The sequence below is a fragment of the Pithys albifrons genome, chromosome Z, assembly GCF_047495875.1.
Source record: "Pithys albifrons albifrons isolate INPA30051 chromosome Z, PitAlb_v1, whole genome shotgun sequence".
NCBI lineage: Eukaryota > Metazoa > Chordata > Aves > Passeriformes > Thamnophilidae > Pithys > Pithys albifrons.
In genome coordinates, this window is record NC_092497.1 from 39917814 (window position 1) to 39942919 (window position 25106).

A 25106-nucleotide genomic window follows, 5' to 3' on the forward strand; every position below is an offset into this window, starting at 1 on the left:
TTATTTAGAGGTGATGCCCAAAATTCACTAGAACTGGAGCACTATTGTCATTATTAGAGATCAAGTCTCTTGCTGAAGGGCTTCCTGTCAGAAAAAAAAAAGAGATGAAAGGGGAGGATCTGACAAGCAGCAATGAGGACATTGCCAAACCCAGGTAGCACAAACTACAAAAATGTCTCCCTTGGGGTAAGTATGTGTCCTAGTTCAGCAGGAGGGACTAGCTAACCCTGTGTGGGGGTGATCAAAGCTGTGTATTCTACCCCCTCTATTCATTCCCCAAGGTCAATGGGCCATTAGCAGCAGCTGCCCAGGGAGCCATTATCACTTTCACACCCAGCCTGAGGGGGGCGGAGCTGCTAATGGGCCATCAACAGCTCAACACCCCCTGGCTCCCAGAGTTAATCACCCATTGTGTGAGTCCCCGCCCAGGGGGAGGGACTGAGTGCTCCCTGAGGGTACATAAGTAGTGGGTAAGAAGACCTCGGGAACCTCTCGTCGGATCCAGAGCAGCAGCAGGACCTTGACAGGAGATCACCGCTCTCGCCCAGACCACAGCCCTCGCCTGCATCAACAGGTTTTTCTTTTCCTTTTGCTCTGGACTGGGGGAAGCCACAGGGGTCTCAGCACAAGGGCAAACAAACCCCCTTGGGTTTGTGCCCCAGGACACTGGGTTATACTGCTGGGGTTTTGTGAGTTGAAAGCAATTTCCCTTGTGCGTCAGTGTTGTTATTGTAATATTATTATTAAATTTTAGGTCTGACTTATAATCTCTCTCGTGGTGAGTTCATTTCCCCTGCTGGTTCACCTTTAAACCAGCACAGTATGTAAAAGAGGAGGAGGAGGAATTATGAAGGTTGAAAAGTATTAAGGACTCCAAGACTATAGTTGGGGAACTGGAAAGAAGGATCAAGCATATTAAGGCAGTTAAAATAGAACTAAAACTTGCTTCTTGACTTAAGTGGCAAAGGTCTTTGAAAGACTCTTCTAGGACTCCAGTTTTGCATAAATAGTGAACAGGGAAAGAAAAACAATTTTGCAAGGTTTTTACTTCTGAGCCTAGTATACAGAGCAGTAATGAGATGTGTATGATCCACCTAAGGCTTAGTCCCACTGTTGTGTATCATATGCGTGTAGATAAAAACAAAGACTATGCAAAAAGATTTGTGTTCTGGCTCTGTAGATTTGGAGCTTTGAAGTGATTTTGTTTACATAAACTGGGGTTTTTTAGGGTTTTTTTGAGAAACAGTTCACTTCAAGGATTTCTTTGTCTTCTTTCTTTCAATTACATCGCTGAACAAAGTTCTTGATTAGATCCAGTGAATTGGATGCTGAGAGCAGTTTAGAGGTTGAGATTATCTAAATTCTCTGCTGTCAACCATTTTGATGAATACATCTGTCTTTGAAATGACTTTTAAGAAGGTGGAATAGGTTTAAAGAATGCTTAAAATTATTAACAGCATGTTGCTCATTAAAATTGAAGCTGCTAATCTAGCAATCTTCTATTCACCATGCACAAATGAGACTACTTCAAACTGTGGAACAGCTTTCTAAATTCTAAGCTAAGTGTTTACAAAATACACTAGAACTCTACTGAGTAGAAAAGCCTAGAAAAAATATGCGGAACGACAGTGATGGAGTACTAGAAAATTATCTTTGTCAACAGGGATTTAAATGCAGAAATATATAAATATTTATGTATAAGACGAAAAGTGGAAACATTTTACAAGATAGGGTAGAATTGACAGTATTTGTAAATGTGACTATAGTGAGATTCCAAATTAGTCAGTTCTGGGTTTTGTTTTCAGAAAATATGGTGGGCAAAATTAAGAGTGAAGGGGATAGTCCTTATTATAGCTTTTTTCAGTTTTCAGGAATACCATCAACAAAAAAGCAGGGAAATCATGGATACAATGAAAAATAATGTAGTGGGTGAAAGAGAAGGAAATCAAGCTGGACAAGAAGATGAATGTTCATAGTAGTCAGATACAGTGAAACAGTCTCCAAGATTACTGAATACTCAGAGATGCAAGGACAGCCATCATTAAAACCTCTACACAGGACTTCTGGAGGACAGATTTTGGCCTATTCAAAAGACTAACTCAGAGCATATCCTGGGAAACGACCCTTAGAAACAAGGGGGTCCAGGAGGGATGGACATGTTTCAAGCAGGAAATTTTGAGTGCACAGCAACAGGCTATACCAGTGTGCCGAAAGGCCAGCTGGAGGGGAAGACGGCCAGCTTGGTTAAATAGGGAGATTCTGCAAGAAATCAGGGATAAAAAGAAAGTTTACAGACTATGGAAAAAAGGGCTGGCTTACTTATGAAGAATTTACAAAGAGAGCTAGGTCATGCAGAAAAAAATCAGGGAAAGAAAAGTGCATTTTGAAGTTAATTTGGCTAATTCAGTTAGGGATAACAAAAAGTCCTTCTATAAATACATTAACAACAAAAGGAGGGGCAAGGAAAACCTCCATTCTCTGTTGGACTTGGAGGGAAATATAGTTACGGAAGATGAGGAGAAGGCTGAGGTACTCAGTTTTTAGCAGTAAGACAGGTGGCCCTCAAGACAACTGGCCTCTGGAGCTGACAGACAAAGAGAGGGAGCCGAATAGCCCCCCTGTATTCCAGGAGGAAATAAATAGTTACTTACTCAGCCAGCTGGCTCCTCACAAGTCTATGGGACCAGACGGGATCCATGCCAGGGTGATGAAGGAGCTGGCAGAAGAGCTTGCCAAGCCGCTCTCCATCATCTTCCAACAGTCCTGGCTCTCTGGGGAGGTCCCAGATGATTGGAAGTTGGCAAATGTCACCCCAATCCACAAAAAGGCTGCAAGGTGGACCCTGGCAACTACAGGCCTGTCAGCCTGACCTCCATGCCTGGCAGGGTTATGGAGCAGATCATCTGAGTGCAATCACACAGCACCTTCAGGATGGACAAGGGATTAGACCCAGCCAGCATGGGTATAGGAGGGGCAGGTCCTGCCTGACCAACCTGATCTCTTTTTACAATCAGGAGGAAATAAATAGTTACTTACTCAGCCAGCTGGCTCCTCACAAGTCTATGGGACCAGATGGGATCCATGCCAGGGTGATGAAGGAGCTGGCAGAAGAGCTTGCCAAGCCGCTCTCCATCATCTTCCAACAGTCCTGGCTCTCTGGGGAGGTCCCAGATGATTGGACGTTGGTGAATGTCACCCCAATCCACAAAAAGGCTGCAAGGTGGACCCTGGCAACTACAGGCCTGTCAGCCTGACCTCCATGCCTGGCAGGGTTATGGAGCAGATCATCTGAGTGCAATCACACAGCACCTTCAGGATGGACAAGGGATTAGACCCAGCCAGCATGGGTTTAGGAGGGGCAGGTCCTGCCTGACCAACCTGATCTCTTTTTACAATTAGGTGACCCACCTGGTGGATGAGGGGAAGGCTGTGGATGTGGTCTATCTGGACTTCAGCAAGGCCTTTGACATTGTCTCCCATAATATACTCCTGGAAAAGCTGGTAGCCCATGGCTTGGACAAGTGTACCCTCTCCTGGATTAGGAGCTGGCTGGAGGGTCGGGCGCAGAGAGTGCTGGTGAATGGAGCTGCATCCAACTGGCAGCCGGTCACTAGTTGTGTTCCCCAGGGGTCTGGGTTAGATCCAATCCTGTTCAACATCTTTATTGATGATTTAGATGAGGGGATTGAGTCCATCGTTAGCAAATTTGCTGATGACACCAAGCTGGGAGGGAGTGTCGACCTGCTGGAAGGCAGGAGGGCTCTGCAGAGGGATCTGGATAGAGTTGAGGGATGGGCTGATTCCAATGGGATGAAGTTCAACAAGGCCAAGTGCCGGGTCCTGCACTTTGGCCACAACAACCCCCTGCAGCGCTACAGGCTGGGCACAGAGTGGCTGGAAAGCAGCCAGGCAGAAAGGGACCTTGGAGTACTAATTGACAGGAAGCTCAACATGAGTCAACAGTGTGACCAGGTGGCCAAGAAGGTCAATGGGATCCTGTCCTGGATCAAAAACAGCGTGGCCAACAGGACCAGGGAAGTGATCCTTCCCCTGTACTCTGCATTGGTGAGGCCACACCTTGAGTACTGTGTTCAGTTCTGGGCCCCTCAGTTCAGAAAGGATATTGAGGTGCTGGAGCGGGTCCAGAGAAGAGCAACAAGGCTGGTGAAGGGACTGGAGCACAAGTCCTGTGGGGAGAGGCTGAGGGAGCTGGGGTTGTTTAGCCTGGAGAAGAGGAGGCTCAGAGGTGACCTCATCACTGTCTAGAACTACCTGAAGGGAAGTTATAGCCAGGTGGGGGCTGGTCTCTTCTCCCAGGCACTCAGCAATAGGACAAGGAGGCATGGGCTTAAGCTCTGCCAGGGAAATTTAAGTTGGATATCAGAAAAAAATTCTTTCCAGAGAGAGTAATCAGGCATTGGAATGGGCTGCCTAGAAAAGTGGTGGATTCACCATCCCTGGAGGTTTTTAAACTGAGATTGGACATGGCACTGAGTGCCATGATCTGGTAAAGGGACTGAAGTTGGACCAAGGGTTGGACTCGATGATCTCGGAGGTCTTTTCCAACCCAATCAATTCTATGATTCTGTGATTAAAAGCCTTTATTGATTATAACTTGTAAAACACTTTAAGCTTTGTGATACATTGTTTTATTGTGAGAAACAGCAGATCTATACATTGCAATAAATTTTTTACATGAATTCTACGTGCAGAATTTTTTGATTGAAAGCTTTGGTGCAGGTAACAGCCATGCAAACAATCAGGAATTTTGAATGTGCAGCAAAGACACTGTGCATATTCAGAAATAAAAAATTGCTTCTGCAGGGCTGAATAGACTTTGAAAGACATCACTTTCTTGCTAAGTAGATCTAATTTGGCTGTATGTTGGCCTTTAGTCTTTCTTGGATTTGAACATTATCTTACACTTGTAAATTGCTTTCCAAGTTACTTGCAGGTTAGCCTTGGATTCTGAAGTAATTATTACTTGAGATAGAAATAAAGTAGTGATCAAGCAGTGTTTTTACCATTTCATTCTAATGCTGGAGGAACAGTACAATAAGCAAGTGCTCAATCCCACTGAAGTACACTTTAGTCTTGATTGCAGTAATGTTGCCCATCAAAATAGCATGCAGTAGAATGCCATTCACATCTCTGATTTAAAGTTCTTTGAGGGGAACTGTGAAGTGAAATAGAAAACTGGTAAGCTGCTTTTTTTGTAACTTGTAGCAGGATTTCTGTTGGAACAGTATCTGACAGTCTTGTAACCAGCCTATTTGTCTTACCTGAAACAATGCTTCATTTTATGATTTTGCATTACTGTTCTGAACAGTAGTTAACAAGAAACTGCACAGAGTAACTTCATTCTCCTCCAATGACATGTTTTTAATTCACTTCTGTGATTGCTCAGTGAACAATCTGTGGACACTTTTAACTTTTTTCCAAATTTCTTGGGTAATTGTGACAGCCTGTGCCAAAGGATTTTTTAGACAGGATCTATATCTTAGAATATATACCCAGGATTATTCTATTTGCCTAACTTAGTAAGCCTTTATACTTTTCAGCTTAGTGTCAAACCAGATATTTGGTCCTTTGTGATATGGGCTTTACAAGACAGACCCAAGCAGAAATCTGGTGTGAAATACTGTGAAGCATAGCAGGCATTAAGCTAATTGGCTTGGATGTATACACAAAGCAGGAGGGAAAATTGAGAACTTTTTAGTGTAAATGTAGACAGACTTGTTGGCACACACAGGAATCAGTTTAAATCAGTGGGTGTGTGGATACTGGATCTTTCAGCTTTACTGAAGGATGGGCTATTGACTCACCTGCTTGTTGGAGATCTGCAAGTGGTGAGATTTTTATGTTCATTCTTCAATAGGCTTCATTAGTCTGATGTGTTCTGAAATGTTTGGTTTCTAAACAAAGAACCCTAGCTTTAAGACTGCTTTTTTCTGCAGATACACTAAGCCTATAGTCTTGTGAGAGCTAGAAGGGATCAGGAAAGGAAAGACACAAAAAAAAGCCTGGATTAGCATTTTATAATAACAGAAGGAAAAGTAGTTAAGAAATAGTAATAATCTGAAGTAGTAATAATCTGAAACATACCTGTTCCACATGAAATAATAGTAATCAGGGATGTAGTGGAGATCTCTAAATGAAAAGTGTTGAAGTTTTGGTTTATCCCAGTGGGTAGGCTGGCCCCTTGCAAAGGTTTGTGCTGCAAGTTTGTGTGTCCATGTTGGGATTTGAACACTACTTCGGTCTTGTTTCAGATTAGTATACCTGTGCTGTCAGTGACGCTTCTGAAGAAAACCAAAACTGCCCTGCTTGTGCCAAACGCTCTGATCATAGCAACAGTCACAGATAGGGTAAGTACTGGTAGCGGGCAATGGTATTGCACTCTGCCTGCTTTCTTTTTCCTTTCTACTATTTCCTTCTCTGTGCTTATCAGCAGTAATATGAAGGATTCTTGAAAGTACTAAGTGTCCACTTAAACAGCAATAGGAGTTGGTCACATGTGGGCATTTGGACTCAGAACCTTGAGGGATCTGTTCTCTTCGGGAATGATTCTAACTTCTCCTGCCTCCTCTCTTTTGACAGGAAAGGACAATTATATTTTCCTCTTACTAACTCCCTGTCTTGTTTCTTTGGATCTGCAGTAAACAAAGCTATATAGACTTTGATGAGAAAATAAAAAAGCAGAATCTCCATTTGCCACCTGCTGTCTGTAATCTTTCATTCCCTGTATTTCAAGATTACTCTGTCATAGCATAGTGGGAACTGAAACAGCTGGATCAGGAAGTGCATGCACAGAGGATTACCTGCCTTGGTAGCTCTGACAGTACTGTTTCATTTACTTGTATCTCTTACCTAAGCATACCTTAGACACACAAAACCCACTTGCTTGCAGTGATATTCAGGAATAGTAATTGCATCAATCTGTAGGAAATGTGATTATCCTAAGAGCAGCTTTAGAACCAACTCACTTTTATTGCACAAATATTTTTTGCATCCAGGAGGCTGTGCATAAAAGCAAGTTGTGGATTTGGGATTTTGTTTATTTGAATTCTTCCAAGGAGTAGGTAAAACATAGCATAGAAAATGTTTTTAAAAGAAAGAACAGATCTGGATTGTGCTCTGGTTCCTGCAGCAGAACACAGTAACTTTTATGTGCCTGTCATGTATTCTGTGTGATTAACCTCAGGTCATAGGCTTAAAAGAAGTGCAGGTTTTTCCTGCTATACTGAAGTTCTTGAAAATAGGTACTTGATCTGGAAAACCACCTGACAGTTTTATTTAGTGTCTTGGTTTGAGGGGAAAAAACAAAATGTTTACCCACAAGCGGGGGAGGGAGCCTTCTCCACAATAATCACACCACTCTTTATCAAATTTAAGAAGAGGAACTTTTAATACAAGAAGGATAACTGTTCTTAACTGATATATATACATATATGTAAACAGACTAGTGCAAACCGCTTCCCCAACACCACAAGAGGGAAAAAAACACAACAAAACCCAGCAGGTTTTCCTCCAGGAGGAAAGTTATACTTAGGCAATGTCAGTGTCACAGCCTGGCTGGCTGCGGAGTGAGTTTCCAGTCCCTCTCCAGCGAGACAGACGAGTGGTGAGCTCTCAGATGAACTCTGTCTCTTCCCCCTGTGTTCTTTGTCCAAGAAGCAGAAACACCAGCAGCCAGGAGCAGCAAAGAGCAGCAGTGAGCAGCCAGAAGCAGTCCGGGGCAGGCAGCAGCAGCAGCGAGACAGCCGGAAGCAGTCCGAGGCAGGCAGTGGCAGCAGCAAGAAGGCTTCCCCTCAACCCCACACACACGCAACTCCCCAGCCGTGTGTAGTCCCCAAGAACAAAAGAGACAAACCTGCCCCCACCCAAGTGATCAGCAGTTAACTACTTTTTTTGTTAACTACTGGCATGGGCAGTTAGTGGCAGGGGAGAGAATTTACATAATAGTTTCAAACTACAACATTTAGATAAAAGAAAGCTTGACTGTATGCCTTTTCTAAAACCATTGTGGAACCTCTGTTTTTCAGTACATGTTTGTCTCCTTACTCTCCAGAGATACCACCTACAAGCTGTTAAAATCTATCTGTAGACATCTTGAGGTAAGCACTAGTGGAAGTGAGGATGGTATGTAGCTTTGTGTTATTGTTCCTTTTCTGCTGTTAAATACTAGGTGGTTTCTGAGTGTGTACCTTGTTAATACTGCTGGTTTTTTTCAGGATACGAGCATGGGCAACAGTCCAAATCCCTCTTCTGCAGAAAACAGCTTCAGGGCTGATCGTCCTACAACCCTGCCCCTGGTAAATGGTGTAGAAGTTTGTTCTTTTGTTGCGTGGCATCTTTCATTGCAAGTACTATTTTTAATGTTTGAAAAAAGAAACTGAAGGAAATTAACAGAAACCAACTGGGGGCGGGACGGCTCCCCAAAGAACACCCACACACCGCGTGAGGGTGAACCAGAAAGCATTTATTAATGGAGGAACTGCTTGGAATGGGGTGGAAACACAAAAGGGATTGGGTAAAATGTGTGTTGGTTACCGTTAAACATCCAATGAGAGGAGATCCGAGGGGAGGATCCTGGAACTTGGTCATGATAGGTCAAGGGAAGAGGCAAACTGGGTAACTGGCACCTCAATAGCCAATGGGGAAACACCCATCAAGTGACAAGGGAGCTATCCAATAGGGGCTTAGGGATTGGGGCAGGAGAGACAGAAGAGACAGGCACCATTTCTGGCAGACTGCCAGCAGTGTGGGCAAGGCCAGCATCGTCAGGAGGCACCGTCCAGGCTCGGACCTGTTTGTGGGTTTGGGATGCTGTGGTCCCAGCATGCTGACCGTGGCTGCCACCCATGCCGCCTGTGCTACCCGGCGCAGGCGCAGCAGCGTTCCCAGGTGGCAGCAGGGAGGCCACAGCGCTGCCACTGAGTGATGGCAGCAGCAACCTTTCCTGGCGGCTGTGGGAGTCTGGCGGCCCCGCAGCAGGCAGCGTGCCTGAGCAGGACCAATCCAGCCCGGGAGAGATGGCACCAGCACCTCTCAGTGCTGAGACTCGTTAGGAGAAACCACAAGGAGACACAGTGGGGGGAAGGAATGTGGGGAGTGCAGGAACGGCAGGGGGGTGGGGAGAGGACACAGAACTTTTCCGAACTCAAACCTGTACAGAGAAAATGCATTAATTATAAACTCCAACAAGTACATGACCCACAGAACTCAGGGTGCCCTCCAGCGCCATCCCTCCTTGGGGTCCACTTCTCAGCATATTCCCACAGGATATCATGACATCGGTTTCTAAAACTTCAATTTTTTTAGACATTAGAAAACAGTGGGAATAATTAGCATAGATGTAATTTGGTCTGACTATATACAGTATATATACCTATGTACGCTTTGGGCTTATCTCAAGGTCTCTATGTTCTTTGTATCTCTGTTTCTCAGTCAGGTTTAACTGTACTTACTTAAAGTTGTTTCATCCTCTGCCATGAACAGTTTTGAAGTATCTCTAGTAGCACTTCTTCCTCTGTAGGCCAGTTCACACATATGAAAGAGCTGTGTAGCCACAGATGATGACCAGAGTCTAGGTCTAGTAATGTCCATTTTGTACTTCGAAATTTGTCTAACGTAACAGTCTGACTTTTACACACAGACTTAATTTCTTTACTTGAACAAAGGCAGGGGATGAGGCTTGAATTCTGGTGATCTTATGGAGCTTATTTTTCTAACCTAGTCTCATCATCTTTATATCAGAGATTGTTGCTGATTAAACAGTTTTAAAGCTTTAGACTTTGATTGTAATTCTAGACGGATGTTAGAAGAAATTAGATTTAGAGCAGTACTGAGCCTTTTTGTGATTCTATCTCCCCATCAGGATTTCAATGAAGATTATTCTGATCTGGATGGAATAGTGCAGCAACGAAGACAAGAGATGGAAGAGTCCAGCAGCACAGGCTCACAGACACCAGAGCTGGAATGCTTCCAAGGTGAGTGGGATCATGGAGCCCTAAGAAAATGAGTCTGGCTTAGCTCTCAATTTTAATTCTGTAATCCCCTTTTGATGTGAAATCTACATTCTCAAAAGTCTTGAAGAATTGTGGGAGTTTTGAGGTCTTCCTCAAGTCCCAGTACCTCCATTTTCATTATTATATCCCTTTGCAGTCCAGATTCAGGCAATGGCTTGGTCGTCAGCAGATCTGAATTATCACTACTGCCTCCAGTTGCTTACCCATGCTAGCAGAGATACAATGTAGTAGCTCTTCCTTCTTTAAAAAACAAAAGAAAAGCACTGCTGTTCGTAATCTCCTATTGTCTCAAGTTCTTGACCTAATTAGCAGCAACGCTGTATAGAAACTCACTGCGTGTAAGTTCACGAGTACAGCAGTACTTGTTTCAGGTAGCCCATGCTGAATATTACTTCATGGGTTGCTGTCTTTCAAGGGAGGGATCTGGAAATAAAAGTGCAACATGCATCATCCTGGTTCAATCCAAATGCTTGTTTTTATTTTGTGTTAGTGTGCAATTGTATATAAACTGTTTCAAGGATGCTAAACTAACTGCTGCTTTGTATCCAAGTACAGAAATGCACCTTTTAAAGTTCTTCTCTTCCCCTACTCCTTGACTAACGTAAACTACCAGCAATTTCCTTTGACTTCATATTTCAACTTTATTAAAATCTTGCTTTTTCCAGATTATCATGTCATTGAAACACAGACTCACTTGAAAGTTTCCAAGGCCGAGGCCAAGACTGTTCGTTCAGATGTACATAGTAAACGTGGACCTGATGGAAAAGCCCGAAACAGTCCTCAAAATGGTAAGGAATCAAGAGCAGAACTTCAGCTAGAGTTACTTGAGGTAAGTTTGCCTAGATATGTCAATTTACATAATTGGGAATATCTTTCTTGTTTATCTCTCTGTATTATCTGTTCCATGCTTGAGAACGCTGTAAGCTGTGGTGTGCTCTGTTCAAAGTGACATTTAATTCTTCTTGCAGGCTGTTCTGAAGCCTTCAGGTTCTTCCACAAAGTGAAGTCCCAGAAACTCTTATCTCTGAACCATGTACTTGTGTTTTACGCAGTTCTGTAAGTTAGCAATTACTACCAAGTTTTTCCAAATACTCGAATTTTATTATGTTCGCATAATTTATATAATCTGAACTTCACTGAAAAAGGGGAAATTACTGGGAATTGTGGCCCTTATACTTTTTAGAAGTACCTAAATAAGCCTGCTGGGACAGACTTACTTATGTGGCCTTTTAAATGCAAAGAATCTTTTGATTCAGGAAATGTTAAAAGTATTTAAGTATTTGCAGGTTCATTTTACACGTTGCTTGGCAAGGCCATACTCAAGGCTGAGACTTTCATAACTGTCTGAATGCCACTGATTGTATTGCTGAAGTGCTTCTATGAATGATACCTTTATTATTGAATATATACAAGTAAAATTTTAAATGGCTTTTAACATTGAATTTGTCAGGTACCACTAAAGTCTCCTTTATTTTTCTCTCTTACAGTGTTTGTGTGTTAATATTTTCTACCTTCTACATGAGATACAAAATCAGTGTCCTGGAGGAACGTCTTATGTCCCTCACATCCTTTGATTCACGTATTAAGGAGTAAGATACATTCTGTAAAACCCCCACTCTGGGGGTTTAAAATCTTTTTCAAGTATCTCTCATGCTTATCTGTTTTGTTCAGAAACCACTGCGATACTGTAGTACCCATAGTGTTTTGTAGTTCTTTTATCTATACTAGCCTTTCTTATCTTTCTGTTTAAGACTGTTAATACAAATGTGGTATATTGTGGTGTCCTCCTGCCTTGAGAATGTTTCATATAGCTGTGAGTAACTTCACTGTAAACTGCTGAAGTGAACAGTTCCTTTCCAGAACAGTCATTCCTGAAAATGATGTAACTTCTGTCTTTGGTCTTAATGTAATTTAATTAGCCAAAAATAACACAGTCTTTGCGAAAATAGTACTTCACAGTCTTTGTGCTAGTTCCTCTGTCTTCCTTGTATACCATTTTCTGAAGCTTTGGGCTGCCTGTATTCTCTTTAGAACTGATAATCCTGTCTTGCTAAAATAAAAAAAGCCCACACCAGAAAACCAAACCAAAATCCAAACACACTAAGGGAACAGTTCTTTGTGTATTTGAAGAGGAAATAGGAAAAGGGACCACCAGTGCATAAACAGTTGCTTTCTGTAGCTAATCATGGCTATCTTCTGCCCCTGTGGTTAGTTAGTTAGTTTGGTTTGGTTTATTGTTGTTTTGTCTCCATATTGCATAGATAGAGAATATGCAAACAGAAATGAAGAGGCAATGCAGAGACAGGTATGTTTTCCATAGCAGTTTGCCATTGTGTTGGCTTACTGCACCTGTCATAGGACAGAAGGCTGGATACTGCTGAGAATACTAATCAGTTTACTGAGCTTTATAATTTTGATTAACTCTTCTCCCCTTCTTATAACAGATTTTGTCCTAAACTGGACTGAAAAACATTGCTTCAAAAGTAATTTGTAAATTCAGTGCAAAAACTGCAGCCACATACAGCATGAATGGGAATGCTGCCTACTGGAGAAGCACTTCATGAAAAAAAGAGGGGGGAAATAAAATTCAAGACAAAGTTGATTCAGGAGTGGAACTGTCTTCAAAGTGTTTCAAACCTATAGCAAACTCTTAAATAATGCTTTTTGACTGAACTTTCTTTGATGACCTATTCATGACAAAACAGGTCACTCTGACTTTGCTCTTGTCATCTTGTGGACAATGACTGTGCTGCTTATGATCCAGCTGCTCTCAGCTCTCATCTGTGGAAAGCAGTAAGACTTGGATGCATGTGTCAGAAAACAGAGCTAGGTTCTTCATAAAAAATGGGTAGGAAGGAAACGGTTCTCTGCCTTAAACAGCCTTTGATTTATATGTTACCCATAATACAAGGAGTGAGGTTAACCTGCTTCACGTAGCAAGCAATGTCAAAAGCCTTTTTCTCACTTCTGGCACATTTTTATTAGCAGAATGCTGTGTGCCTCTTTAGAAACTCTGTAACACAAGAAATTCTGTTTCCATTGCTCTGATCCCAAACAGTACAAGATACAGAATGGAAGATCTAATGTGGACTTCTACAGTCTCAAGGGGTTGAGCTTTTTTTATTTCCTCCAAGTCATAGGATGTGAAACTTGTGCAGCTTTTCAGTGGAAATATTGTAAAGTTTTCCATCCAAAATTCTGGAGAATGAGACCTCATAAAGAATGTAGTCAAGTGACTTAGTACTTTGTTTCTGTAAACAAGTACAGTTCAGTGTTGCCGCTGTGTTTTTATCTACACGTGTATCTCAGTTCTTTTTTCCTCTTTTTCTGAGTCTGTTACACTTACGTTTTCATTCTGTTTGACAGACAGCCAGTGCACCAAGGTTTGGGATCCCATCTGCAAATTAATGCTGATGTCCTTTGTGATGAGTTAACTGCCAATCTCGTGAAATTGGAAAAGGTAACATCCTGATACAATGCAAATGCCGATAGACTGATCAGGTTCTTGTTGTGTTTGTATGATCTGTTATTTTGTAGGGTGTCAAGTTAACTCCACTTTTGAGACCAAAAACTGGTATTTTCTTAGACAAAGGAGTGGGTTTTGGACTATAAATTAACCCAATTATAACGATGATACATGTAAAAGTTTTGCCTTGACTTGAAGCTTATAACTAGGAATACTGTCTCTAAAGTGGACATTTCAGGGACGATTATTGCATGTAATCTCAATTTGTTTTTTTTAATCCATCAGGACTAAAGATTTTGAACTAAGCCTTTATTGCTATTTGATGAACTTTTCTGTTTGGGGCTTTTGTTAGAGGTTTTTTTTGTGGTTTTTTGTTTGTTTGTTTGTTTGGGGGGGGTTATTAAGAAAAATCATGCTGATTTTCATTTGTAGTCAGCTTCTTCATACAAAATGGCTGGAATCTGCCTGTTTTTCTTCAGTAACACAAATAGTGCTAGCACCAGTTGTCTGATTCCCTATACCTGACCTTTACCATTCTCTGCAAAATTAAACGTATTTGGTGATTTAAAATGGAAACCTATGCATAACGAGTGGATGTTCAGACCTTATTCCCACTTCAGGTATTGTGGTGTGCTAACTTTGGCCAGCAGTCAGATGCCGACACAGCCACTCTCACTCTGCTTTCCTAGTAGAGCATGGGGAGATAATAAGAGGAGAAAGCTTGTGGGTCAAGATAAAGGCAGAGAGATTGCTTACCACTTACCATTGCAGGCAAAACATACTTGACTTGGGGGAAAATCAGTTTAACATAGTTCTAGTTAAAATAGATTTGAGCACTGATAAACAAGGACAAGTGATAAAACACCTTTCCTGTCTCCTGTGCCTGGCTCAGCTTCACTCCTCTGCTCCTGACTCCTCAACCACGTGGCGCTGGTGGGGGATTGCACTTGATGCATAACTATTTTCCCTCTTCTGCTCCTTTTCCCGCTTCACCCATTTTCCCGCTTCACCCATTTTCCCGCTTCACCCATTTTCCCGCTTCACCCATTTTCCCGCTTCACCCATTTTCCCGCTTCACCCATTTTCCCGCTTCACCCATTTTCCCGCTTCACCCATTTTCCCGCTTCACCCATTTTCCCGCTTCACCCATTTTCCCGCTTCACCCATTTTCCCACTGCTGCAGTGTGAGCTTCTCCAAGGGCTCCAGTTCTTCAGGAAATGCCTTCTTCAGCATCCATTCTCCATGGACTGCAGCATAGACATCTCTGCCATGAAGCACCTCCTTCCCTGCCTCCTTCTCAGACCTGAGTGTTTGTTTTGCTGTTTCCCATCCTCTTACTCTCCTCCTGTCTGTGTTTGGTGTTTTCTCACCTTTTTAAAATACTTTATCAGAGGATCCACCACCATCATGGCTGGGTCTCAGCTGTGCCCTGCAGTGTGTCCACTGAAGGCTGCTGGAATGTCTGTGTCCAGCACAGGGCAGCCCCTGGCCCTTTCCCACAGCTGCTGCCCCTGCAGAGCTCATCCCACCCTGATAAATGCACCCAGTAGAGGTATATGAAATGTTGTGAGTTGGGAACATATACACAGGCCAAGCATGACAAAAGTACTAGTGGAATAAAACCAGAAGTTACTTGAATTTCTATGTGTTTAAGTCACATGGGATATTTTTCCTCTGTTTCTAAAACTGAGTCTGTGCCAAGATCTTCCAACACCTTTTTTCCCCAAATGAAGTTTCTCAAATAGCACAAAGCTAAGATTATATAATATCACCTGTGTGAATACTGCCAAAAAGGGGGTCCTTCCCCACATTTTCACCCCCTTGGCTGCAGAAATCAGTGATGGCATAACCCCTCCCTATGTTCTCAATAATAGCAGTGTGAGTTCAAGGGGAAAATGCTTACCAGATGATTACCAGATAGAATCTTTAGCCAAATTAGGTCATTTAAGAGGTTACTGCTTTCTAGCTGTCTGGTACAGGCTGGGAAGATGGTTCATGGGAGACGTTATTTCGGTGGGAAGTCAGCCAGGCAGCTCTTTACAGCAGGGTTAGGCACTTTCCCACTCCTTATATAGTCTCTGCTTGGAGACACAGTAATAAGACAGCTGGATGGTTGGATCATTCAGCTATTCCCAGAGAAGTGACCCACTCTCCTGAATCAGAGTCTTAAGTTGTGTACTTTTTTCGTTTAGTGTCTACAGGACTGGACTCTTAAAAACTTGCTTGAAAGGTATTCAAGACAATGAAGTGCTCTGCTTGCAAGCTAAATTAGTATTGTCTATAGCTGCATATGGCCACATCCTGATCCTCTCTAATCTAGATAAGCAGTGGCTAGAACAGGAGGTTTGACCCTACTCCTGTACTGCAAAACTGGTAGAAATCTAATAGCATTTTGTTCTCTTAGAAAAGTTCCTGCAGTTGCTTAACTGTTTCATATGCCTTAGTGAAAAGCACTAATAACTACTGCAGCAGCAAAGGTACCGTAAAAGTTACAGTGTAACTTGTCAACTCTCCCCTTGCTTTTCTCTGTGACTGCAGCACTGTAAACTAGACTTTTTCCAGTGTGACCTTGTTATTTTTACAAGCTTGCCTTTATACTTGGAGCCAAGGAACTGCTATGTCTTAGCAAAATTCTGCTAATTTGGCATTTAATTATACTTAACAGGTTGTTGAAATGCACTGTGTCTATCAGACAATAAAGCATTAAACTGAGGGAAAGAAAATATGGCCCAATATTACTCATTCCCTTACACTGGCTTAGCTTACTAAAAGGAAATTTCCCAGGTTTGTTGTAACTCTTAAAAAATTAAATTAAAAATCTTCTTACTGTTTCTCCTTCCTTAAAATGCCCCTCTTGAAAAAAAAGTACGCATCTGGGATAGAAATCATGAGGTAGAATTAAGAAGTATCCTTGAACAGGAAGTACAACGGCTTCTCAAATTAAAGACTGAAAGCAGCTGTGACTAAACGTTCTGTAACCAGTTGCTGTGACTTACTAAGGTACTGAGATACCAAGAACATGTGTGCCAGGGGATATGACCCACTATATTCCCTCTTCTCTGCTTTTAAGGACTAGATGAAAGGTGGAAAAATAGGCTGTGTAAAAATAGGTCTGCACAAATTATTCTTGAGGATGCATCCGGCTGGCATTGCCTTCAGAGTAACTAAAGGAAGATAACCCACAATCAGTACACTAAACCTGGCAAATGGGACACATCCACTAATGTTAGAAGACCTTATTTTGCTGTGCACAAATCATAGATGAAGCTGTTACAAAACTATTTGAATTATCCACTTAAATCATAGAGCTGTGATTTGGAAGTTTGAGGCTTTTATCATATTTTGATAAAGCTCAAAATAATTGGGTTTCTTATCCCGCTGCTTCCAGCTGTAATTTTTATTTGACTTATTTTCTCATACCTAATGAAGGAGAATCTGTAGGAGAAAATTGCAAGAGATACTCCTAATATGAAAGCTAGGTATCTTGCTGATTAGTTGTATCTAGGTGTTTCCTTTGATGCTAGTGCAGGAAGCATTTAACAGGAATACCGTTGGTGTGAATAGGTGTGACAAAATTAACATGCACATGGGAGTATATTGAGGAGCATGTCTTGATTTTATTTTATATAAAATGCAGTATAACAGTTCTTGCATCCCAAGTGTTTCCTTCTCTTTTTCTAAGATACAGGACAATTTACAAAAACTACTTGAAGATGGTGAATGAAACATCAATGTTCTTGGACTGCTCCAAACCTCATTGTTCTGTCTTGACAAACAGTTCCAAAGGAGCTCTGCTGGCCGGAGTTCAAGCTTCTTTATTTTCTGTCCAAGCCAAGCCTAAACTACTGTAAAGCTCATGTTATAATGCAACAAGTCAGTTTATTCTTGACTATGTATCTATATGTTTTGAAAACGTATATCCTTTGATCTACATGTATCTATGTGTTTTAAAAATATGGGGATTTTTCTTTCTCTATTGTGTATGAAGTAATGGATTTTTAGCTTGCTTGGTTTATAGCTTGCTTGATTTTTTAGTTTGCTTACACCAGTGCAAACCTGGTGCATATCCTTTCACCTCAACATTTGCTTTATGCCTATTGTCATACAAATGTAAATATGAAGAATTTCAGTATGACTCATTGCTAAGTGTGTGAATGAGCAGGTATCTCTTTTAGCTGTGGTTATGGATTGGTGCAGTGATCTTCGTTTTTACTTAGTTCTTTGCACCCTGACATCCCAAAGATCTGAAAACAGACACCTCTGGATTTGGATATGAATATTTGAGGTGTGCTTGGTTCTCAGGTGCTGTGAAAAGTTTCAATTCCACTTTGACATTGTATCACCACTGAGAAGAAGGTCTGTTTCCACTGGGCAGTTTCCGTTCAAGTCAAGTTTGAAGTCTGTGAACTTGCCAACTTACAACCTAGTTGCTTATGAATAGAAATATGGGTGTGACACACCTGCACAACTTAGAAAAGCTGCTTTTCTTTTGTCCACTCATGTGGTCTCCGTCCTTTAAGTTAATTGATGTGAAGACTCCAGTCAGCTTCCCTTGGAGCTGAATAGGGTTTTGGTTGACTAAGCCAGTGCAATTTGTACTCCAGTTAGTGGAAATCTAGGCTTGGTATGTGACTCCAGGGACTGGATATTTCCACATGATAGGGACTGGCAAATTAATGGTGTAGCAATACAAATAATCAGTAGAGTCAAAAAGTGGACACCTGCTTTGTTATATCACACTCTATTTTTCTCAAGAGTGCCTAACATGGGGATTTTTAGCTTTCTGATTCACCAAATAGGCTCATTAGTTTCTGAAAAGCAATATTCAGGATAATAACAACTACTATCTGTAAAGTGACTGTATTGTTTATAATATGCTATGCATTTTATAACCATTTCTGTGAAATGTACCTACTTTGTATAAATAAACTTTTTTAAAACAAGTGATTCTACTGTAATTTGAATAAACCCAGTTCCATCCACCCAGTTTTAGTCAAAGGTGATAATCATGAGGCTTATATCTCACAGTGCAAAGTTTGTGCAAAACCCAGTACCTGACACAAGGGGTTAAGAACTGCGTCCTGGCGCTGTCCTTGCTCTTTACTGTTGTGCATGAGGTCTTCTCAGGCTGCAACAAGAACAGTACAAGCAAATTTGGCCCACAGAGTTTTCTCAAATTTCTCAAGTTCCTCCTTGAAAGACATGGATGAGAATTGGAATATTTAGAAAGCTTGGAGAGCCCTGTGTGCTCCAGCATGCCTGCCTAGCTCAAAATTCTACTGGAGCACAGTATGTAAGAAATCTGAGATTTGACAGTTCTCACTACTGAAGCCTCTGCCTTTGCTTCCTCAGCTGTCATGACTTTATTGGAAAACTCACAGGAAAACTAAGAAATGTTTTTTTCTCTTTCCATCCTTTTCCCTACTCTCTTCTACAGTTACACAGCTTATGTAACATTTTGGACTCTGACCTCATCCTCTACCTTCTCTATTTCCCTCCCTGTAACTCTGTATCAGTAACAGAAGTGTGTAGCTCTGTTTGTGGTTGAACAATTGATGCCAAGAGTCACCTTTATCAAAGGAGCTATGAGAAAACTTATATCCAGCAGCTGAACTGAGTTAGCCTGTTACTCTATTACATCAGGAACTCTGCTTTGCTATAGGAGAACAAGGAGAGAGATAATACTTGGCATGTGTCTTAGGTAAATCTGGCAGGCTAACCCCTTATCATTAGCCATAAGCAAACAAAATAATTACTGGAGGGAATGAGTAATCAGAGGTGGAGGTGTGCCCTTTAGCCTGTTCCAGCAGCATGCCAGGTGAGGCGAGTCTGGACAAAGGTGTAACAGTGCCCTTCAAACAGGAAAAGGGATTAAGCTCTAGAGAAAGAACTGGCTTGTGACTTCGTGGTCACATGAGCTCACTGATGCAATTCACTGTGACCACTTTTTGCCCTTCAGTTGCTATCCTGACTCCTTTTGCCAGGGGAGAAGGGCATCTGGAGGATGCAACTGTTCAGATGTCAGTGTGCAGTCAGGCAGTGGGTAGTACTGAGGTATTTCAGCATGGGAGACAAAGCACATGCAAGACCCTGTGCAGACAAAGTTTAGAATTGAGAGGAGTGATTTAAATCCTGTAATTCGGTCTTATGATTGAAGAGGAGAGGTTTGCCACAATTGTGTTTGGGAGGGAAGTACCAACAGCAGTGATAAACAAGGAAAAGTTGCTTCCCATGAGGCTGTGAGCCTGTTAAAGAGTAGGGGGACTTCTCCGACCATCTGTAGTAGGTAATGCGAACAAAGTCTACAAGGAGGGGGTTTGCCTTTTGGCAAAAGTTCAAGTTTGCAGAAAAAGATGGGAAAGGTGTGTGACTTGAAAGAAGTCAGAAATCCACATAAAATTCATAGCACACACTCCTAATAGTGGGCATTCATAATCTGCTACATAGGCTTCACAGAAATTGCTTTAAAAAGCCAACTTTAATTTTTTTTTAACATGTTTTTCCCATTATGTCTATCTGCTGTCCTTCACAGCACAGAGGCTAGATAAACTGCTGACTTACACCAGCAATGATGGACCTACCTAATAGTAGTGCTAGGTTCTGGGAAGATGCTTTGAAATTGCAAAGGAAAGACAAGAGGACCACATCAGTAATGTAGTTGGTGACCCAACTATTTTTTTCTGAACAGTCTTAGCCCATCCTTCAGTTAATGAGAATGCATCTTGTAAGGGAGAAAAGGCAAACCAAAAAGCGCTTGATTTCCTTCCTTTTGGAAAAACTTAGAGGAAACTCTGAAGGCCCTTCGATGCTTGTTGGCAGGAACTGTAGAAAAGACCCAACTTTTCTACATATATTCTGCCAATGTCCAGCAAGTGGACTTTGAAAGAAAGTCCTGGTCTGCCAAGACTAATTTAAAGTGCTTTTCTTCACTTCATTAGTATGAACATATACCAAATACCTAATAAAGTTGCTGGGGGGTACAGGCGAGGGAGGACAGAAAAGAACATGGAGGTACATTACAGGCATGACTTTCTGATGTCTTGGAATTCCTCTGTCTTCAGGCTGCTGTCAAGGAAAAGAGTCCTCCTTTCCATTTCTCCCCTCTTCCAGATTCATGGCTGTTACTGTCTTGTGCATTTTTCAGACAAAGCAGAAAGGAGGCAAAAAAAAAGGTAACGTGCATTTGGAGAGGCTGGTTGGGTTGAGAGGTTGTTAAATTAATTTTCTGACAAATTACGTGCCAGATGTGTATCAAGTTTATGATACTGGTGCTGTGAAGGATGAACTAGCATTCTAAGGAGGAAGTATAAAGCCTCCCTCAGCAGAACATGAGAGGCAGTAACTCCCAGTAGCACTTGCAGGAAAGATAAGCAGTTTTGTGTTGTTTTGTGTGGATATGTTTAATACTATTAACTGCTTTCACATAAATCTTCATACAGGTGTGTAGTAATGCTTTCTCCTTCCTGCTACAGCCACACTTTTATTTCCATGTTTCCATCTAATGGTCAGCTGATAAATGCTAAATAAATCTCTAGGTTGGTGTTATCCAGGCTTTGGCAGGCTATTGCTCAGCTGGTTCAGCTGTAACTGCTAGTGAGGTATTACTCCCAAGTACATAGGAGATTTTGCATTTACAGAGCAGGTGTGACATGCAATGATGATCATGAAAAAGCTGGCTATTTGGACAGCAAACTGAGCAAACAGTTCCTTTTGTGCTGAGTGCCTGTGTGTATGCTTCTATAAACACTAGAGGAATAATGTTGGAAAGCATTTTACTGGCACCTGCTTTCACTTTGCCTGGTGAGACTATCCGAGTCTGATGGACAAATTTGTTCAGGAGGGAAAATTGACTACTCTCATATGACACTTCTAGGTTATGCTTTGAAGCCAGTGGAGCTTTCTGCTACACGTGGTTGCATGTAATGAGACTTTACAAAAGGGATATGGGTTTTGTGCTTTCTTGTGTTTTAAAATTGCTGTAATACCATTTTATGCTTGTAGAGTCTCTTGCTATCTTAATGTTCACTGAACAGCAGCAAGAAAATATATGCCAGTAAATTTCACTTGTGTCTTAAAGTGTCTTAAGTTCACTTGTCTCTTACTCCCTGTTTATCAGTAGCCATCATATATTTTTACAAAAAAAAAATCAAATGCATACAATAAAACAATGTACACTATACACTAATTCCACAGCACTTAGGAGAATTTATTCCCTGAGTTTCATGCAATGTTATGATGCCTGTCACTATTCCTGTTCAAAATACAGTCATTTCACTGACACTTTCTTTGTTTTTTTCATACCTTCTGTTTTTTCTTCCTGGTGGTTTTCACTGACCCTCAAGTTTCTGTTTAGTCAAACTGGCAAGCAAGACTGTGCCTCCTCATCTTAGATTAAATCTAAGATTATTTGGTGACCAGACATATATGCTGTGTTTAGGAAACCTTGACTACACCTGCTGTTGGTAGAACCCTTAAAGGCCATGATCCCAAGAAGGAACTGATGAGAATGTACTCTGAAAGGAGACCAGCAGGATTAGTATGATAATCAAATGGTTTTGTCTTTCTTCTGTACCTGGTTTCATACCATAATTTACAAACAAGCGGTCAGGCTGCAGCATCTTACCAAGCAGACTTTGTGCAGTGTCTCGGTTTGAGGGGAAAAACCCAAAATGTTTTACCCACAAGCAGGGGAGGGGCCTCCTCCACAATAATCACACCACTCTTTATCAAATTTAAGAAAAGGAATTTTAATACAAGAAGGATAACTGCTATATATATATATATATATATATATATATATATATATATATGTAAACAGACTAGTGCAACCCACTTCCCCAACACCATAAGAGAAAAAAAAAAACAACAACAAAACCCAGCAGGTTTTCCTCTGGGAGAAAAGGTTATACTTAAGTGTCCTTGTCACAGCCTGGCTGGCTGCAGAGTGAGTTTCAGTCCCTCTCCAGCGAAACAGACGAGCAGTGGGCTTTCAGATGGACTCAGTCTCTTCCCCCTGTGTTCCCCGTCCAAGAAGCAGAAAAAGGTACGAGCAACCAGCAGCAAATCCAAGGCAGGCAGCAGCACGGCAGGAAAAGGTGGTCCGAAGTAGGCAGCGGCAAGACAGCCAGGGAAAAACCCCAGCAGTAACCAGCAGGGCAGCCTGCCTCCTTGGAGTCCCCACTCCCCCCTTCCGCCGAGACAAGACTGAGCAGAATATCCAAAAAAAAACCAAAAGAGACAAACCTGCCCCCACCCCAGCGATCACAGTTAACTGCTTCTTTTGTTAACCGCTGGCCTGGGCAGTTAAGTGGCAGGGGAGAGAATTTACATAATAATCCCAAACTACAACATTATCCACCCCTAAATTCTCTTCCATGCCGATACTCTACATTAAACTTAAATTTTCTTTCAAATAATTAAGTGTTTACAAATACAGTAATATGAGTCGTTTACCCAGAGATAAGTTCCCCTTGAGGTATACATCGTGTCTCTCCATCTTCCTGCATCACCCACCAGGTGGAACCAGATCCTTGAGCAAAGACAACCCCACGAATGGGTTTGCCTTTGCCTGAGGCAGGGTTGATCCAGACTGTTTTCCCTAGCATACCTCTCAGGTGTATTACAGGGACTTTGTCTCCATCTACAGTGTGAAGGGGTTCTGATTAGGCAGGGCCGGCTCGATTGACAGAGCCTCTAGTGTTGACTAGCCATGTAGCCTTTGCTAAGTGTTGATCCCAGTGTTTGAAAGTCCCTCCACCCAACGCCTTTAAAGTGGTTTTCAACAGTCCATTACACCGCTCAACTTTCCCGGCAGCTGGTGCATGGTAGGGGATATGATACACCCACTCAATGCCATGTTCTCTCGCCCAGGTAGCAACTAAGCTGTTTTTGAAATGAGTTCCATTATCTGACTCAATTCGTTCTGGGGTGCCATGTCGCCACAGCACTTGTTTTTCCAGGCCTAGGATGGTGTTCCGAGCAGTGGCGTGAGGCACTGGGTGTGTCTCCAGCCACCCTGTGGTTGCTTCCACCATGGTGAGCACATAGCGCTTGCCTTGGCGGGTCTGTGGCAGTGTGATGTAGTCAACCTGCCAGGCCTCCCCGTACTTATACTTATCCCAGCGTCCACCATACCACAGGGGCTTCACTCTCTTAGCCTGCTTAATGGCAGCACATGTCTCGCAGTCGTGGATAACCTGAGAGATAATGTCCATGGTTAAATCCACCCCTCGGTCTCGTGCCCATTTATAAGTGGCATCTCTGCCCTGATGGCCCGAGGCATCATGGGCCCATCGAGCCAAGAACAGCTCTCCCTTGTGCTGCCAATCCAGATCTGTCTGTGATACTTTCACTTGCGCAGCTCGGTCTGCCTGTTGGTTGTTGAGATGTTCCTCATTGTCCCGATTTTTGGGCACGTGTGCGTCTACGTGGCGGACTCTCACAATCAGCTTCTCTACTCGGGTGGCAATATCTTGCCATATATCGGCAGCCCAGATGGGTTTCCCTCTGCGTTTCCAATTGGTTTTCTTCCATCGGTCTAACCATCCCCAGAGAGCATTGGCCACCATCCATGAGTCGGTGTAGAGGTAAAGCTTTGGCCATTTCTCTCGTTCAGCAATGTCCAGGGCCAACTGCACGGCTTTAAGCTCTGCAAACTGACTCGACCCACCTTCTCCTTCAGTAGCTTCTGCAACTTGTCGTGTGGGACTCCATACAGCTGCTTTCCATTTGCGATTAGTCCCTACAATGCGACAGGAGCCATCGGTGAAGAGGGCGTAGCGTATTTCCTCTTTTGGCAATTGATTGTATGGTGGAGCTTCTTCCGCACGTGTCACCTGCTCTTCCTCTTCATCTGCTAGACCAAAATTTTCACCTTCAGGCCAGTTTGTGATGATTTCCAGGATCCCAGGGCGATTTGATTTTCCTATACGGGCGCGCTGCGTAATCAGGGCAATCCACTTGCTCCAGGTAGCATCAGTGGCGTGATGTGTAGAGGCAGCCTGTCCTGACAACATCCACTTCAGCACTGGTAGTCGAGGTGCCAGAAAGAGCTGTGCTTCTGTGCCAATCACCTCTGAGGCGGCTTGAACTCCTTCATAGGCGGCTAGGATCTCTTTCTCTGTGGGGGTATAGTTGGCTTCAGATCCTCTGTAGCCTCGGCTCCAGAATCCAAGTGGTCGGCCTCGAGTCTCACCAGGCACCTTCTGCCAAAGGCTCCAAGACAGGCCATTATTCCCGGCGGCGGAGTAGAGCATGTTCTGTATGTCTGGTCCTGTCCTGACTGGTCCAAGGGCTACAGCCTGAGCAATCTCATGCTTGATCTGGTCAAAGGCTTGTTGCTGCTCAGGGCCCCAGTGGAAATCATTCTTCTTACGGGTTACCAAGTAGAGAGGGCTTACGATCTGACTGTATGCTGGGATATGCATCCTCCAGAACCCTATGGCACCCAGGAAGGCTTGTGTTTCCTTTTTGCTGGTAGGTGGAGACATTGCTGTGATCTTATTGATGACTTCTGTTGGAATCTGATGGCGTCCATCCTGCCACTTCACTCCCAGGAACTGGATCTCTTGGGCTGGTCCCTTAACCTTACTCCGTTTGATGGCAAAGC

The 25106-nt window shown here is 42.6% G+C and overlaps 1 protein-coding gene across 6 annotated transcripts in view; it reads left to right on the forward strand.

The window, feature by feature from the left end:
- The window catches only part of GRAMD2B (GRAM domain containing 2B), a 54793-nt gene extending 36262 nt beyond the window's left edge, over positions 1-18531 (forward strand). For 3 of the 6 annotated variants that reach the window (XM_071579942.1, XM_071579944.1, XM_071579946.1), the window contains 9 exons: positions 6273-6368; positions 8046-8117; positions 8235-8315; positions 9881-9992; positions 10697-10819; positions 11000-11087; positions 11519-11620; positions 13398-13491; positions 17181-18530. In XM_071579942.1, coding sequence (XP_071436043.1) covers positions 6273-6368; positions 8046-8117; positions 8235-8315; positions 9881-9992; positions 10697-10819; positions 11000-11087; positions 11519-11620; positions 13398-13491; positions 17181-17222 — 810 coding nt within the window. In that variant the 3' untranslated portion in view covers positions 17223-18530. Of the gene's footprint in view, positions 1-6272; positions 6369-8045; positions 8118-8234; positions 8316-9880; positions 9993-10696; positions 10820-10999; positions 11088-11518; positions 11621-13397; positions 13492-17180 lie in introns of all 6 variants that reach the window. The other 3 variants (XM_071579945.1, XM_071579947.1, XM_071579943.1) reach the window with 2 other exon arrangements.
- Positions 18532-25106: the final 6575 nt, after the last annotated feature.